Genomic DNA, 18,621 nt, shown 5'->3' on the forward strand with positions numbered 1-18,621 from the left:
ACAACTCCCTTCTATAGTAATCTAATAAATCATGCAGAAGTAAGTCAAGTGAGAAAGACCCTTCATCAGTCTATAGAATAAAAGAAAACTTTTGAGTGATGTAAGCTCCTCACCCATTATTTTAAGGTACACATATTCTCTGGCCTTCATAAGTAACCTCTTCCACATTCTGGGCATAACTGTGAGGGTGTCAGTCGTCACTATAATTACAGTTGGTTCTTTAGATATGTTTATGACATGAGTTCTTTTTTTTCTTTGTCTTTTCTTGTTTTTTTTTTAATTTTTTTTCTTTTTTCTTTTGTTTATTATAAGTTCTTACTTTTTTTTTTTTACATGGGCAGGCACCAGGAACCAAACCCAGGTCTCTAGCATGGCAGGCAAGAATTCTGCCTATGAGTTCTTACTTAAACTGAATCAATTATAACTTTAAATTTAATTAAATTTTATCCTTTATTGCTGTCTGCTTTTTATATTGCTCCTCCACTCCCACCCCCACAAACACACACCGAAGGATACGCTGGTGAAATAAAAAGAGCTGTGGAGTAAGTGAATTGGAGTTTCCTGAATGCCACGAAACCACTTTGTGACCTTCCTTAAGTCATTTCTCTTGGCACCAGATTCCTCTTTGCCCTTAGCAAGGGAGTTGAACTAGATAATATCAGAAGTTTATTCCAGTTCCTATGATTATATTATTCTAACTATCAGAGGGGAGTAACAGTTTGTTATTTATTTTTCTTGGATATCTGTCAGTGTCAAAACATGTATATACAGTGTTTATGACAACACTATTATTAGAATATGCCATAATTAAACTATCCTGTTGATGGACATTTAGGCTATTTCCATTTATTATAAACAATAATTATGTTGATTAATTTTTACAAATATTTTTGTGACCACTTCTTTTCATAGGATAGATATCTAAATGTGGAACTTAGAACATAAGGGCATGTACTTTTTACTTTTACTATGTGTTGCTAGAATTTTGCCCTGAAATGCTGAGAATCCCTTCTTGGCAGTACATTATTAATTTCTGATTAGGCTTTCATGACAAGAATGTATCTATTGAGGAGTTTTTTTATAGAAGTCAAAACTTAAAATGCAGAACATTTTTAATATCCACATATTTAGATAAAAGAAACTTCGCATTGCTGACCTTAATGTTATTCTTAGATTTTTTTTATCATGTTAATGTAGGCAATTTAGTATTGATATTTTAATTTTAATTTAATTTTCCTTGTCAATTGGTATTTTGCAGGGTAAATTACCTACTAGAGATTATGTATATTTTACTGGTTTCTTAATTTTCAAGTGGCCTTATCAACTTTATATAAACTGATTTATATAACAATTACAGATATGAATTTCTGAACCTTTGTAACTTTGTTTTTGCTTTAGAGAACTAGTTGTTTTGAAATGTAATTTTCAAAATATAAATATAGCACCAATTTGTCAGGCTTTTTAAAAGAGATTTTGATGGGTTCGTGTTATATAAATTACTAATATGTATTTAAGTATTTATACTTTGATTTTATACACATCTTTGTGTTTCTTTTTCATAGGTATGCATTCCTCAGCAGCAACAGAGCTGTTTGTTACTGGACCTTTGCCAACCACTGGAACACTTCTACCATCTGCCCTCTCTGCTTATCAACATCCCACCACCTTCAGCAATAGAAACTTTGCTACGACCTCACCTTTGGTCCTTCAGGATTCAACTTTTAACACTGCATCAAATGGAATTTTAAATCCCCATGATCCTTTGCTACAAATCAAGACTTCCCAGGGAACTGTTCCAACTGCTTTGGCGTTTGAGCGCCTAGGCAATTCTGCATTAAGTAACAGCATACCACCTCAGTCTTCAACATATCGTTCAGCTCAAGAATCTGCACCCCATCTTTTACAGCCTCAATTTAGTTTGTTGCCTTCAGCACTTGGGGGAGCCCAGCAAACTCCTCAAGCCTACAGTTCAACTCTTTTTACTGGCTCTACTGCTTCCATTGAAAGAGCTCTTCTTCGAGAATGTAGTGTTATTAAACACCACCAGCGGCCTTCAGGTAACCAATCTATTCAGGCACAACTGACTGATTCACAGCATTCCTTACATAGTTATCTATCAAATGCAAGTGTAGGTAATTTTCAGGAAACAACCAGGCAGTCATCTTTATCCTGTAGCTCAATTGGAGATTCTACTCAGGTGAGCAATGGAGGATTGCAACAGAAGACCCCCCAGGTCTCAGTGGAACTTGCTCAGTCTTATTCATCTGCAATTCCATCACCAGATTATCCTTCTTCTACTACAAAAGTAAAAAACTGTTCTATAAAACAATCACCAAGGTCAACTAAGACCCCCAAACCTCAAAATATTATTCCTCCTGTGCAAACACTAAGCTATTCCAAACCTTTACATAACCAGAGTTCTATAGTATCGGGCCAAGCACAAATTTATTCTACAGCGCAGCTACCAAGCCTTTTATCTGTTAGTCAGTCCCAAAATTATGGTTTAGTACAGCCGCATAACGTGCCATCTATTGTTCATTCACAGATTTATAGGTCCAACAAGGTTGAAAAGTTGCCATCCTTATATAAAACATTGACTTTTTCTGGGTCATCTCAGACTATAACTTCTGAAAATCAAACACTTAGTTATTCTTCTAATCAACAACAGGTAGTATCTTCAGTTACAAATGAGAATTACCCTGCTCAAACAAGAGATCTGTCTTCAGTGAGTCAGTCTCAAAGCTATTCATCTGGTCACTCTCAGGATTTATCAACAGTTAGTCAGTCACAGGTTAGTTATTCATCTCAGTCACAAGTTTTGTCAGTTGTTAGTCCTTCAGAAAACTATGCTTCAGGGCAGTCTTTATCATTAACAGCTCCTTCTCCTTCTTATTCTTCTGCCTCTCGGGCTCAGAATTTGCCAGCCTCCAGCCCAACCCAGAATTATATTTCTATGCATTCTTCTCAAAATGCTCAGACTCAAGGGTCATCATCTCCCCAGTCCCAAAAGTTTTTGCCTACTGTTCAGTCTTCATCTTTTGCATCTTCTACTCATTGTCAGACATTACAGAATAACATGCCTTCTCCTGATCCAAAGTCTTATTCTGAAAGAAAACTTGATTCAAATGTGTATACATCTTCAATGCAAGAAAATGATTTTCCAATGCAAGAGTTACAGGTATTACAGCCACAAACATCTCTTGAATCATCATCCCAAAGGCTATCTGATGGGGAAATTAATGCTCAAGAATCAGCTTATAAGGTATCAAAGGCAGATGACAGATATTCTCAGAGTGTTATCAGAAGTAATTCCCGTCTTGAAGATCAAGTTGTTGGGATTGTTCTACAAGGGTCAAAAAAAGAAGAAAGCATAGTTAATTCAGTGACTCAACTTAACCAACAAATTGGCCAGGTAAATAATGCAGCAACCCTTGATATTAAGAAGACAACTAATTTAATGCAAACTCCACAAATAAGGTTGAATACTAAAGACCTAAACCAGCAGCATTCTCTTATGCATGAGGTACATGAAGCTAAGATCCAGGAACAGCATGATCAAATAATTAATGCCTCATCTCAGATTCAGATTCCAGCTAATGCTTTAGGGCATGGACATCAGGTGTCTCTTCCTAATACACAGGTCCTTTTAGACTCTGCCTGTGATTTACAAATTCTTCAGCAGTCAATACTACAGGCAGGTTTAGGACAAGTAAAGACATCTTTACAAGTACCACATGTTCAAAGTCCTCAGCAAATAGTGCATCCTTTCCTTCAAATGGATGGTCATATTATTCAGAGCAATGCTGATCATTCTCAACAGCAACTCCAACCTCAAAATTCTGAAATTATGAAAATGGACCTCTCTGATTCTTCAAAACCATTACAACAACATCTCACAACAAAGGATCATTTTAATGAAGCAAATCAAAATGATCCAAAGAATCAGTTCGTTTCTCTTGGATCAATATGTTTCCCAGAGGCAATGCTTCTTAATGATGAAAGAAATATTTTATCAAATGTAGATGATATCTTAGCAGCTACAGCAGCAGCTTGTGGGGTTACACCTTCTGATTTTTCCAAGTCAGCTTCAAATGAGACCATTCAAGCTGTTGAAAATGGTGATGATTCTAAATCTCATTTTCAGCAGTCAGTAGATACCAGGCATGTGACTTCAGATTTTACCTCCATAACAGCTACTGTAGGAAAGCCACAGAATATTAATGACATTTCCTTAAATGGGAGTCAGATTACTATAAACCTTTCACCAGTACCTACCCTTCAGTCAAGAATGACTCTTGACCAAAAGCACATTGAAACATCTGTTCAAAATATAGCTTCTAAAGTAACTTCACCAGTGATTAGACCAAGTCATGAAGGCCAGGAGCAAAGCTCTGGCCCAGTCAAAAAACATTCTACTACCAATCAAGAATCTGAAGAAGACAGTGAAGTTCTTGTTGATAATACATTAAATAATAACAGAAACCAAGAGTTTGTTTCTAGTAGTAGAAGTATCAGTGGAGAGAGTGCTACATCAGAGAGTGAATTCACCTTGGGGGGTGATGACAGTGGTGTGTCAGTGAACCCGACTAGGAGTATCCCTGCAATGTTGGCTATGGCCCAACCTGGAGATTCAATCAGTGTCAAGATTGAAGAAAAAAGCCAAGATTTAATGCATTTTAACCTTCAAAAGAAAAAAGTTAAAGGAAAAGGCCAAATTAAAGAGGAAGATAACAATAATCAAAAACAGCTTAAAAGACCTTCCCAAGTCAAACGCCATAATCCAAGGGGGACAGATATATATTTACCATATACTCCTCCTTCCTCAGAAAGTAGCCATGATGGGTATCAGCATCAAGAAAAAATGAGGCAGAAGATCAAAGAAGTAGAGGAAAAACAGCCAGAAGTCAAAACGGGATTTATTGCCTCTTTCTTAGATTTTCTGAAATCTGGGCCCAAGCAGCAGTTTTCCACTCTTGCTGTACGAATGCCCAATAGGACTAGACGACCAGGGACCCAGATTGTTCGTACACTTTGTCCTCCACCACTTCCAAAGACTTCATATACAACACCTACAACTTTAGCATCTGAAACTGGGGGTAATAGTCCATTGGAAAAAAATAATGAATTGAAAAACTTGGAGCATTTATCTTCATTTTCTTCTGATGAAGAAGATCCTGGATTATGCAGTCATGATATTTATAAAAACATATCCACTACCATAACTGCTCTGAATACTGCTTCTGATAAAAAGAAGAAGTCAGGTAAAGTTATGACATTTAAATTCACAATTATGGCTTTATACTATTATTTTTCTAGCTAGAGACTGGATTTTTTTAAATAACATTTTTTTCTTGTGAAATAAAACATATTACAAAAAAGCAATGAGTTTCAAAGTACATTGTAACAAGTAGTTATAAAACAGATTTCAAAGCCTGGTATGGGTTACAGTTCCACAATTTTAGGTTTTTCATTCTAGCTGCTCCAAGATACTGGAGGCTAAAAGAAATACCAGTATAGTGATTTAGCAGTCATACTCATTTGTTAAACCTATCTTCTCTGTTATAACTCCTCCTTCTCCTTTGATCCTTATCCCAATCTTTAGGGGTATTTGAGCTATGCCCATCCTAACTTTTTGATGTTGGAAAGTGCTGTTGTAAGTATGGGATGGGGAATAAAATTGTTGATGTTCTTGGAGATACTGGCCCCTTTGGATTTCAGGACTTATGTGGCCTAGGAACCATCTGGAGGCTGTAGGTTTCTGGAAAGTAATTTTAGCATGTGAAACTTTTGTAGAATCTCAGATGGAGCTCTAGGTGTTCTTTAGGGTTAATAGAAATGGCTGTTTGAATTGGTTGGGGTTTGGCAAACCATGGCAATTGACAATATGTAGCTGAAGCTTGTATAAGAATCAACCCCTGACTAGCTTCTTGACTGTATTTGAACTGTCTTGGCCACTGACACCTTATTTCATTACATTTCTTTTTCCCATTTTGGTGAGGAAGGCATTGTTGATCTCATGGTGCCAGGTTCAGGCTTGTCCCTGGGCATCATGTCGCACATTGCCAAGGAGACTTTCACCCCTGGAATTCATGCCCCATGTATTAGGGACAGTAATGATTTCCTTGAAGAGTTGGGCTTAGAGAGAGAGAGGCCACATCTGAGCAACAAAAGAGATCTTCTGTAAGTAACTATTAGGCCTAACTATAGGTAGGCTTAGCTTCTCCACTACATAAATATGCTTCACAAAAGCAAGCCTCAAGATCAAGGGCTTGGCCTATTGACTTGGGGGTCCCTAATGTTTGAAGGGGTATCAGGAATTTCCAATCGGAGAGTTTAATATTTCCATATTTTTTTCTCCCATCCCTAAAGGGACTTTGCCAATACTTTTTAATTATCTGCCCAATATTCTCTGGGCTGTATCTGGGTATTACATTGAGCTATGCAGAATTATAAGCCCTCATTCCCATTCTGGGCTCCATGTGTCTGCATTGTTTAAATGAGCTATCCGGACAGGTTGAGTTAGATTAAGTGCTCCAAAAAATTTAGGTTTCAGATAAAATAAATGTCTCTTCCTTTGGTCTCATACAATAGGTGAAGTTCTAAAATATAGACAATATCATTTTTTACCCTGTATTTTTATTTATCTTAGTTCTGACCAGATTGGCTTTGTCCTTATCTCTGAAGCCTGATCTGTTTTTTTTTTTGTTTGTTTCTTTAACAGTTGTATGTAGCAGTGCTGACTTTCAGAGCTGCAAAACTCCAACTCTGAGTCTTTGGTGTCACAAAGGTACCAAAGTTCCAGGGAAATGCTAGGTTATACATATATAGCACTGTTTCTCAAAATCTAGAAATAACATTTACAGTTCTGGACTAAATGTGACTGTTATAAGTGTTTACAGTCTAGGACCCAATTTCCTTATAAGTATTTTCTAAAAGAGACCATATAATATTTTTTCTTTTGTTTCTGGCTTATTTTATGCCACATAATGTCCCCAAGGTTCATTCACCTCATTGCACGTCTCACAACTCTGTTCCTTTCTGTAGCTGCATAATATTTCATCATATGTATACACCACAGTTTGCCTTTCTGCTTCTCATATAAGCTGGATTTTTTTTATTAATTAAAAAAAAATTAAGAACAAACAAACAAAAACATTAACATTCCTTTCTACATATATAATCAGTAATTCTCAATATCATCACATAGTTGCATATTCATCATATAAGCTGGATTTTAAGCGCTCTTAGCTTAAAGCATATCTGCAAGTACATTTTTAGAACAAAATACATAGGTAGGATCTTAGAAACTTTTTTCTTTTAATATTCTTTGCCTATAGAAAAATGCTGGGTCTTAGGTTTCTTTTCTGTTTGGACTTTTGCCACCTGCAATGCAACTTTCACAATATGCTATATAGACATCTGGACTCTGAGACTTCTTGGGGTAGTTTGTGGATATAAGGATTTGTATTGGAAAACTTGTTGTAATGTAAACCTGGCATATTTTCTTGGTGTGCCAATTTTACCTGAAGATTAACATGTAACTGTTAAATATGGCTAAAGTCTGTGCAGCATGCAAGTTAGTATTAAAATGAAAAGTGGTTTTTGTGCTGACTGCAGAAAATTCGCTTATATCTTTGGGTACATGCCTTTATTCTGTGATTAAGCCAACTCTAGAGGACCAAAGATTGTAAGCACTGCTTTATGTAAATAATTGTCAGTTGAGTATAAAAGTTACTATTTTAAGGCTCATGCTAAGGAATAAATACCTATACTATTCCTTTGTGCCAGGAATTAGTAGCAGTGTTAAGAATTGTTATCTCCAATATATAGATGATAACACTAAGCAAAAATTAATTGTCCGGATCCATATACCTAGTAAGTGAGCTGATTCAGAGTTGGAATATGAACCCAGATCTGTCTGGTTCTAGAGCCAATTTTCCTGCTGAGCTCTTTTAAATAAACAGCTCTAGGTTTAAGAGTTAAACCTTATTTTATGATGTACTTCTCTGCTTCTCTTGGACCTGAGACTGGCTTTAACTACTAAATTGATGTAAAACAACTGGTATCCCAAATAAACTATTAGTAGAAATGTCTGATAATACCTTTTTTTTTTTTTTTTTTGGCATGGGCAGGCTCCGGGAATCAAACCCTGGTCTCTGGCATGGCAGGTAAGAATTCTGTCACTGAGCCTGCCCTGATAATACATTTTTAAAAGAATTCTCATTTTGTTACAGAGGAAAGTTAGCATAACAGAAAGTCAGCCTTAATTCAAAGACATTGTGAACATGGCTTTTCCTAGGATGCCCCTGACCCCATTCATAGTGTTTTGCAATCACTATTACATTCCCTCTTACATTCCTATATAATAAGAATGTAAGTTCAAAGTCATTTTATAGAAGTCATTCTAGGCAAAAATGAGTGTTCTTTGCCTCTGAATTCCCATAGTCCTTTAATATTCACTTGTGTCTTAATTTATTCACTTGTATTTGTATGTATTACATGAGTTCCTTTATGCCAGGGAAGTGTTACAATTAAGAATTTGAACTTTGGAGTTAAATCACCCACAGTTCAAATTCTGACTTAAAAGCTATGTAACTTTAGGCACATCCTCTTGTGTAAAATGGGGATAATGATATAGTGTCTGCCTCCTAGAGTTCTTCAGAGGAATCAAAGACAATTTAGCACAGAGCCTGACATACTAATTTTAGTCATTATTGTGTATTCATTTTTTTATTTCCAAGACCTTACACATAGTAGGTGCTCAGTTTTGTTCAAGGAATAAGGATATGTGAAAGAGAAATAGAACACTGTGGTTCTGTGGGGTAGAGTTAAGTAGTTGGTCTTTGTCTTCTTAATTTTGTAGCTAGAATTTTGAGTTTTGTACATATGTCACACAGTTGAGATGAGGTCATAGAGAGGACATGGTGGGTCTGTGGTATCCCCAATTCCACAGTTCCACGTGTGAAGTTAAAAGGTAAAAAGGAGCTCTTCCATTGATACTAACTTCTACATTCTTGTAATATTTTCTAGATCATAGGCTTTTTGCCAACTTCTTTGGTCTTCTGCTATAACCATTCTTATTGTATGAAGATACCATTTGTTGCAGCTGTTTTTCCTTTTCTTTGTATATTTTAAATTTTTCATGTTCCTAAAGGGCATATTCCTTGCTTTACAGTAAAAGTTTTTCTAGTGAAGTTTATTATGAAATAATGATCTATAAATAAAAATTATTTCCTGTATACTTCCATGACAGAAATTGCATTATGTAAAAACGAATGGAACCTTAGCTGAAACTAATGTAAGTTAACCCTAGGTTCTTTCAAGCAAGATAGTGTGCAGTGTTTAACAGCACTCTCATTTCTATATTTACATTAAAATGATCCTTGGAATATAAACAGAGGGGAAAACCTGCTTGAATCCTGAAACTAGGAAAGGGGATGCCATTCTCACCAGTCTCCCTTCAAATTGCGTTGAAATTAGTTTTACAGTATTAAAATGTTTCTGAATCTATGTCAGGTCATTTACTACTGTCTTGCTGATGGAAGTAGTTTGTTAGGGTTATGCTAATAAAGTCTATTTAGAGTTTGATTTCATTCAAGGTGAGTAATAAATTCAGATATACCAAAAAGCTAAAAAACAGCATTCACCCTCTACTTCTTAGGGAGCCATAGGTGTGCAGAGCAAACTGTTAAAGACACACGTGACTGGGATTCTGATCACAAGAACATAATGAATAAAAAATGTTTTTCTTCAGTTTATTTGCATCTCTCTGGATAAAATGTACTTGATTGAAATGTATCGAAAGCACAGACGCAGCAGTCCTATAGTCTGTATTTTGTGATTCTAGAAGATATTTTTCTGTATACTACTTGGTATTTTAATTTTGTTTACCTTCTTATATCTGAAATTGATTCTGAGTTATGGGATAATCTAAGGATTTGGTATCCACTCTCTTGCCCAGTAGATGTTCAATTATTTAAGCACCATTTATCATGCTGTCCATTTTCTTCTATCTGAAATGCTTCCTTTTTTAACTGACTTCACACATTTATGGCTCTGATTTGGAAATTTTCCATTGGTCTAGTTGTGTTTTCCCTATTCAACAGTCCACTCTAGTTGTTTCTCTTTTTCCTAGTTCTCTTGGCTGTTGTTATTTTTCCTTCTACTTAAATTTAGGATCAGGATGTCAAATTCCATTAAATATTTTGGGAGAATTTCTTTTTAAGTAAGAGTTTAATAGAGGGAGGGCTAGTACAGTGCGTTGGAGCTAGTGGCATCTGGGACATTTTACCCTTCCACCAGAAAAGGTGTGGGGAGAAAGCAGTTACCAAAGCCTGGAGACACTTTTAGGATCCAAAGTTCATGCATTGCATTTATTGTTATAGCTTTTTAGTTTATTTTAACCTAGAATGCTGGTCTGCTTCTTCCTGCTACCTCCTTTCTCTATTATTGCCTTATTGAGGAGTCTGAAGAGAGTTTTCTTATAGAATGCCCCACATTCTGCATTTGTTTATTTCATGGTGGTGTTTAACTTTTTCCCTTATGTTCTGTATTTCCTATAAACTGAGAGTCAGATATAGAAGTGTGACTGGGTTCAGAAAAATGTTTTTGGTTTGTATCATTGATATGTTGTATACTTCACATTGCATTGTATCAGGGGTTACGTAAAGTCAAGTTGTCCCAGTATTACTGAAGCTAGATTAATGACTGTTTTAAGGCAGCTACTATCAGATCACCTTATTGTAACAGTATAATTTTCTCTTAGTAATAAGTTAATAAACAGTCTGTAGGGGGTTGGCAATCTTTGTCACCAGGCAGTTGTCATGTTAATAACATTTCATCTAGTTTTTTAAATTAGTTAGCATTCATCTGTAAATAAGAGCCTTTCTTTTATTCTTTCATTTTTTTGTTTTAAATGTTACCATGTACTCATGAATTTTTAAATGTATTTTTTAAATGATATATAGTAAAATTCACTTTGTATACAGTTCTATGAACTTTGATAAATTCAGAGTCACATACCCACCACCACAGTTAAGATAGAATACAGTTCCAATAACACCAAAAGTTTCCTCATGCTGTGCCTTTGTAATCTGTCCACCCCCACTTGGTGACAACCATTGATTTATTCTCCCTCCCTATTAAAATCATATAGGATGTAGTCGTTATAGTCTGGCTTTTTTCATGTAGCATAATGCATTTGAGATTCAGCTATATTATTGCATATAACAATAGTCTTATCTTTTTATTGCCAAATAGTATTCCACTGCATAGATGTACCATTTTGCATTCCTACTAGTAATATATGAGAGTTGCAGTTGGACAAGTATCTTTGTCAGTACTTGATATAGTCCGTTTTGTGTGTCTTTAAGCCATTGTATTAGGTATATACTGGTATCTCATTGTAGTTCTGATTTCCCTGATGGCTAATGATGTTGGGCATCTTTTCTGTGCTTATTTGCCATATGTATATCTTTAGTGATGTGTCTTCATATCTTTTCCGTACTTTGTAATTGGATTGTTTGGTTCTTGTTATTGATTTTTCTTCTATGATTTTGTGTTTTATGTGTCCTAAGAATCTTGGCCTAACCTGTGGTCACAAAAAATTTCTCCTGTTTTCTTGTAGAAATCTGTATTTTGTATTTAGGTCTACAGTCTAATTTTTGTATAAGATATGAGATGTGGGTTAAAGTTCATTGTTTTACATATGCAGGTCCAGTTTTTCCAACATCAGTAATTAAAAAGACTATCTTTTCTCCATTGATTTCATTTGTACCTTTGTAAAAAATCAGTTGACCATATTTGTATGAGTCTATTTCTGGTGCCTCAGTTTTGTTCCATTAATCTCTGTGTTTATGCTTTCACCAATACCACACTGTCTTGATTGCCATAGCTTTTTACTAAGTCTTGAAATAAGTGTGAACCCCTCAAATTTGTTCTCCTTGTTTTGCCTATTCTATTTTTTTTCTTGTATGAATTTGCAATCAGCATCCTATCTATTAAATAAAAAAAAGAAGGCTGCTGGAGGGCAGTGCAGTGGTGGCTCAGTGGCAGAATTCTTGCCTGCCATGCCAGAGACCAGGTTCAATCCCTGGAGCCTGCCCATGTAAAAAAGGAAAAAAGCCTGCTGGGATTAGAACTTGAATTTCATTGAATTTGTAGCAATTTGGGGAGAACTGAACTGCTAACAATATATTAACTTTACCAGTTCATGAATACTGTATGTTTCCAGTGATTCCTTTTGGCATACAGATCCTGCATTAGCTTGTTAGATTTATACCGAAATATTTTTGATGCTATTGTAAATGATACTTTTTAAATTTTCAAATTTAAAAAATTTCAAATTCCAGTTGTCCAATATAAAAATACTGTTGATTTTTTACATTGGTCTTATATCTTGCTAAAAATGTCACTTATTTCTAGCAGTTGTTTTTTTCATAAATTCAATGGGATTTTCAATGTAGATTGTCATGCCATCTGCAAATAAGGGGAGTTTTATTTCTTCCTTCCCAAAATTAAGCCTTTTTCTTTTCATGTCGTAATGCTAAGATTTACAGTAAAATGTTAATAGGAGTGATGAGAATGGACATTCTTGTCTTGTTCCAGTCTTTGGGGGAAGTAGTCAGCCTTTCATCATTTAATATGAAATTAACAATAGGCTTTTTTATAGATGCCTTTTATTCCCTTCTCTTTTTTGTAGTTTGTTGATAATTTTTATAATGGCATAATTAATGAGTTTTATAATATTTAATAAATAAATATTTAAATATAATACGTTTTGTCAATGCTTTTTCTTTATGTATTGAGATATTTATGTAGTTTCTCTTATTTAGTCTGTTAATATGGTAAATTAATTACACCGGTTGATTTTCAAATATTGTCCCTACCTTTCATTCCCATGATAAACCCCCACTTGATTGTGATATTATCTTCTTTATACATTGATGGATTCAATTTTCTAATATTTCGTTAGGATTTTTGCATCTGTCTTCATGAGAGAGATTCTATCAGTAGTTTTCTCTTTTTGTAGTTTTCTTTTTGTAATACTTTTGTCTGATATTGGTATCTGGTTATTGTAGGCCTCATATATGAGTTGGGGAGTGTTATGATTGCATAGTATTATTGCTTCCATAAATGTTTGGTTAAATTGGCCCCTGGTGTCATTCTTCTGCAGCCTGAAGAACTTTCTTAACTATTTCCTGTCAAAGAGATTTGCTGGTGATAAATTCTCTCAGTTTTCATTTATCTCAGAGTGTTTTTACTTCACTGTCATTTCTAAAGAGTGGATATAGAATTCTGGGTTAGCAGTTCTTTTTTTTTTTCCCCAACACTTTAAACAAGTTGAAAAACTTTAAATAAGTTGTTTCATTGTCTTCTTTTTTTATTTTGAGAGGCAAATAGCTGTTTATTGGAGATGCTTAGTTGATCATATACCTTTGCTATAGTTACTATTTTTAGAACAGTGTTAAGTCATACATACTAAAGAAAAACATATGCAGGAAATTTGAATATGTGAAAAACTTTTCTTTAAGTTGTTTATCAAGAACCAGCCACGAGGAACATTTTGTAAGGGAGGAAAACATCTTGTATGGGACAAAAACAGGACACCTGTCTGGAGCAATCCCACAAAGCTAGGCTGTTTTCAGCCTTGTCATGAGGTTTTCTGTCATTCTTATGGAATCTCAGCCATCAGGCGCTCTGCTATATTTCCCCCTTTTTTATTTTGAGTCATTATTAAATGGACCTTGAATTTGCAAATTCAAGGAGGGAAACCATTGATTAGGGCTGAGTTGAGAGATCCCATCAGAAATAGCTTGAAGTTAATCATTATGCAAACTAAGAGGTATGTTTTGAAGTTGTATTAGAGAAGCTCCTACATTTCATTGTCTTCTGGTTTCTGATAAGAAATCTTTAGTCATTTGAATTGTTGTTTCCATATATGTAATGTGACATTTTTGTCCACCTTTAAACATGATCTTTAGTTTCAACAATGTGAGTATAAATTTATTTGAATGAGGTTGAACCGTTTGGAGTTAACTGAATTTCTTGAACCTGTAAATGTGTTTTGTCTACCAAATTTGAGAAATTTAGGTGTTATTATTTCTTTGAATATTTTTTCTACACCTATCTTTTCTTCTCTTTCTGGGATCCCAATGGCACACAAGTCAAATGTTTTGATACTATGTCATAGATTCCTGGTGTTCTATTTTTTTGATTATTGTTTATTTCTCTGTTCTTCCAGTAGTACAACTTCTGTTGACCTACATTCAGGTTCACTGCCTCTATCGTCTGCTTTTTCCACCACTGAGCCCAGCCAATGAACTTTTTATTTCAGATAATTATGTTTTTCAGCTCTAGAATTTGTATTTGGTTCTTTTTTTTCTAGTTTCTGCTCTGCTGAAAACTTAAATCCTTCCATTCTTTTCAAGAGTGTGTTGGCCGTACTGAGTGGAGCATGGTTATAATAGCTGCCTTCATGTCTTGGTCTGAGAAATCCAACATCTGAGTCATTGCAGGGTTGGCCTTTGTTGATTATATTTTCCCTTTGAGAATTGGTCACATTTTTATGGTTCTTTGTATATCAAGTAATTTTAGTATAATGTGTAAGACTGTTGTTAAAATCCTCTGGAAAATGTTGATTTTTTTATTCAAATGTTTGCTTTAGCAGGTAGTCAGGTCACAAGTTCTGTCTCACCTTCTGTAGTTCCAAAGTCAGTTCAGTTTTCAAAGCCTTTGCTGTGCTGCTTTGGATCTGTCCAAAACATGGGCCTCTCAGAGGTTATTCTGGAATTTGGTGATAGACTCTGTTGTAGTTCAGATCTCAAAGGCTTTGCTGTCCTAGTTTTTGTCTCTCCCACCCATGTGCAGTTTGGGTGTGAGTGGGTACATACACAGAATGAAAGGACACCATTCTCTAACTCTCTCCTCCCTGGGATTTTCCCTGTACTGTCCACTTCTAAGGCCCCTTTTCCTAGTCCTTTGGCTACAAAGCTGTGATCTTTCTCTTGAGTTTCAGCTGCCTGTGTTTTGGTACAGTTGTGTGTATTTGGGTCTGCCCCCTTGGTGGTGCAGAGAGGAAATGAAAGGAAGGATAAGGAAGAAACAGGGATTCTCCCTAACTATTCATGCAACAAGGGTCCTGTTTTCAGATTCTTCAGGCCAAAAAGACAGTGTAAGGGATTTAAATGTTTGCTCTACTGCTGCTAAAATGCAGCTCCTCACTTGGGCCACCTTCGGGCAGGGCTGGAAGAGAAAAAAAGAAGAAAATGGAGATTTCCGCCTTGCTTTTAGCCTTGCCTAGAACCCTTTTTTCCACTCCTTTGTCTAGAAAGGGTTTTTCTTGAAGTTTTTGTTGCCTGTGTACTATACACTTCTGCATAGAGGCTGTCTTCTGGTCATAAAAAGAGGAAAGAAACCTGGGAAACACTGAAACAATACCTGTAAGGATCATTATTTAAGTTTGGGCTTCCTCTCCAATCTGCCTAGTAATGCCAACTTTTCAGTATCTTTAAGTATTTACCTTTTATATTTTGTCCAGAGTTTTTAGTTGTAATCAGTGCACAATAATAATAGGCTCTAATTGAATTATTCCATCTTGGTGGCACCAGAAGCCTTTCATGAATTAAAAAAAAATTATTTTCTTATCAATTACAATCAATATTTCTCATGCGCAAATTGTCCTACAATGGGCCAATAGGAACCCCTTAACATTTTTGGATTTTGATTAAGACTGCATTGAATTCATAAATTAATTTAAGGGATAATTGATATCTTTGCACTTTTGTATTACATGTCTCATACACTTATGGAATGTAATATTTTTCCGTTTATTCAGATTATATTTTATGTCTGTCAATATTAGTTTTTTTCACATAGTGTTATGTCATTTTAGCATTTTTTTTAAGTATAATTTTTCCTACATTGTTTTCCAATTGTTGATTCTGATATGTATTGTGGAGTTATTGAATTCCATACCTCCATTTTGTATTTGACAACTTTATTGAATTCTTATTCTAATAGTTTTTCCAATTGATTCTCTCACATTTTTAGGTAACAGTTATATCTTCTAAAAATAATAGTAGTCAAATGTCTCTCTCATATGTGATTTTTTTCCTTGTCTTATCATATTGCTAAGAGTTTATAGTATAAATGTTAAATAGTAGTGGTGATGGCATCCCAGTCTTCTCCCAGATGTTAAATATTTTATGTAGTGGTTCACTATGAAATATTTGCTGTTGGTATCTGGTATTTTACACTCTTCAAGTTAAGATCTTTCTGTTTTAAAATTCTTAAAATGATGATTATGATGATGGTGGTGGTGGTGGTTTTGAGGTGGTGATGATGATGATGATACTAACATTACATGTTGAATTTTGTACATGCTATTTTGAGCTGATTCTGATAAGTCTGCTTTCTTCTCTCCATTAATCTATTACTATGGAAAGTTATTACTTGATTTCCTAATGCTGTACTTTTTTTTTCTTTCTAAGTTCTATCAGGAACCCCACTTGGGTCATGGTGAATTATTTTAATCCATTGCAGAATTTATGTTGCTAATATGTATATTTTTTTGTATGCTGTATGGCAGGGGTCACATTTCATTCTTTTTCCATGTGAGTATCCTGTTATTGCAGCACCATTTGCTGAATTTTGGTTTGCTTGTTTTTGGGGAAGTGCGTAGGCCAGGAATCAAACCCAGGCCTCCCGCATGGCAGGTGAGAATTCTTTCACTGAACTACCCTTGCACTCCCTGTGGCTAGTATTTTATTTGGAATTTTTATACCTATGTTCATAAATGAGAGTAATTTATAAATTTTTTATCATGATCTTAACTATTTTGTGGTTGATTTGGTTGCTTGGGTTTTTTTTGTTTTGTTTTTTCTTTTGCATTTGAACATCTGTCTTTTTTCTCAATTTTATTGAGATATATTCACACACCACACCAACCATCTAAGGTACAGTCACTGGCTTACAGAATCATCACATAGTTGTGCATACATCCCCATGATCAATTATAGAACATTTTCATTACTCTAGAACAAAAATAATTATAAAAAATAAAACCCAAATCCTCCCCTACCCCTTAACTATCCCCATTGTTGACTCATAGCACTGGTATAATACATTTGTTACTGTTGATGAAAGAACATGAAAATATTAGTTACCTATAATCGACAGTTTGCAAATAGCTGTGTTTTTCCCCATATAACCTTCTATTATTTTTTTACATTTATAGTGGGTCTTGAAAGAACTTATTTTACATACATGACTTTAAGCAACCACTATAATCAAATTTACTACAATACTTTACTATTTCTTATAATCCCAAGAATGAGTTACGATCACTTCTATCCATTCCAGAACATTTAAGTTCAAACTCATTAACAATTCTGTATATATGAGGTAACTGCTTCTCCTTCTTTAACTTCTGTCTCTTTCTCTGTACCCTGCATTCTACATTTCTCCATGCATGTCTTTATGTAACCATAGAGTGGATAAAGGGGGTAGCAATTATAAGATATTTTACAATCACATGGTCACAAGATAAAAGCTGTATAGTTACACAATCATTATCAAAGATCAACGTTACTGGGTTTCAGTTCAACAATTTCAGGTTTTTCCTTCTGGCTGTTATAATGTACTAGAAACTAAAAAGTAATATCTTTATAATGATTCAGTAGTGATAATCATTTGTTAAATCCTAACTTCTCTGTTACAACTCCTCCCTCTCATATGATTGATCTCTCTATCTTTAGAAGTATTTGGACAATGACCATTCTAACTTCTTCATGCTGAAAAGGGGTGTCAGTGTTATGGAGTAGAGGAATGTAAGTGATTAATGCTCTTTGAGAGACAGGGTTTCAGGACTTATCTGGGATACGAACAATCTGGAGATTTTAAGTTTCTTAAAAAATAAACTTAATAAGTAAAACTTTTGTAGAGTCTTAGGATAGAGCCCAGGATAATCTTTAGGATGTTCAGGAATATTGTTGGTTGGGGCCTGGCATACCATGACAATTTGCGGTATCCTGCTGAAGCTTGCATAAGAGTGACCTCTCAATTCTATTTGAAATCTCTTAGCCACTGAAACCTTATTTTGTTTCATTTCTTTTACCCCTTCTGGTCAAGAAGGCATTCTTGACCACAATCCCACAGTGCTAGGGGCAGGCTCATCCCTGGGAGTCCTCTCCGATGTTGCCAAGGAAACTTACACCCTGGAAGTCATAGTCCATGTAGGGGATAGTGTAGCGAATTGATTTCCAGAGTTTGGCTTAGAGAGAGAGAGGCTACATCTGAGCAACAAAAGAGGTTCTCTGGGGAACTTTTAGGCATAAGTATAGGAAGGCTTAGATTCACCATTACAGAAATAAGCTTCATAAGGGCTAGGTCAAGGCCAAGGGCTTATCTTATTAAATTGGGAGTCTCTAATGCTTATGAGAATATCAGAAATTTCCCAGGTGGGGAAGTTTAATAGTTCTATATTTTCTCTCCAGTGTCTCAAGGGATTTTGCAGATACTTTTATTTTCTGTCCAAAATACACTGGAATGTATCAGGGTATTACCGTAAGCTATACAGAATAACAAGATCTCTGCTCTAGGCTCCATGTATTTAGGATGTTT

At 35.1% G+C, this 18,621-nt stretch overlaps 1 protein-coding gene across 15 annotated transcripts in view; it reads left to right on the top strand.

Moving 5' to 3' along the window:
* The window catches only part of QSER1 (glutamine and serine rich 1), a 109,139-nt gene that overhangs the window by 51,329 nt on the left and 39,189 nt on the right, over nt 1-18,621 (top strand). For 14 of the 15 annotated variants that reach the window (XM_077114340.1, XM_077114342.1, XM_077114335.1 and 11 more), the window contains 2 exons: nt 1,563-5,261; nt 8,133-8,168. In XM_077114340.1, coding sequence (XP_076970455.1) covers nt 1,563-5,261; nt 8,133-8,168 — 3,735 coding nt within the window. The remainder of the gene's footprint in view (nt 1-1,562; nt 5,262-8,132; nt 8,169-18,621) is intronic. The other variant, XM_077114336.1, reaches the window with a different exon arrangement.

This window comes from Tamandua tetradactyla, chromosome 8 (genome assembly GCF_023851605.1).
Source record: "Tamandua tetradactyla isolate mTamTet1 chromosome 8, mTamTet1.pri, whole genome shotgun sequence".
In the NCBI taxonomy this organism is placed as follows: domain Eukaryota; kingdom Metazoa; phylum Chordata; class Mammalia; order Pilosa; family Myrmecophagidae; genus Tamandua; species Tamandua tetradactyla.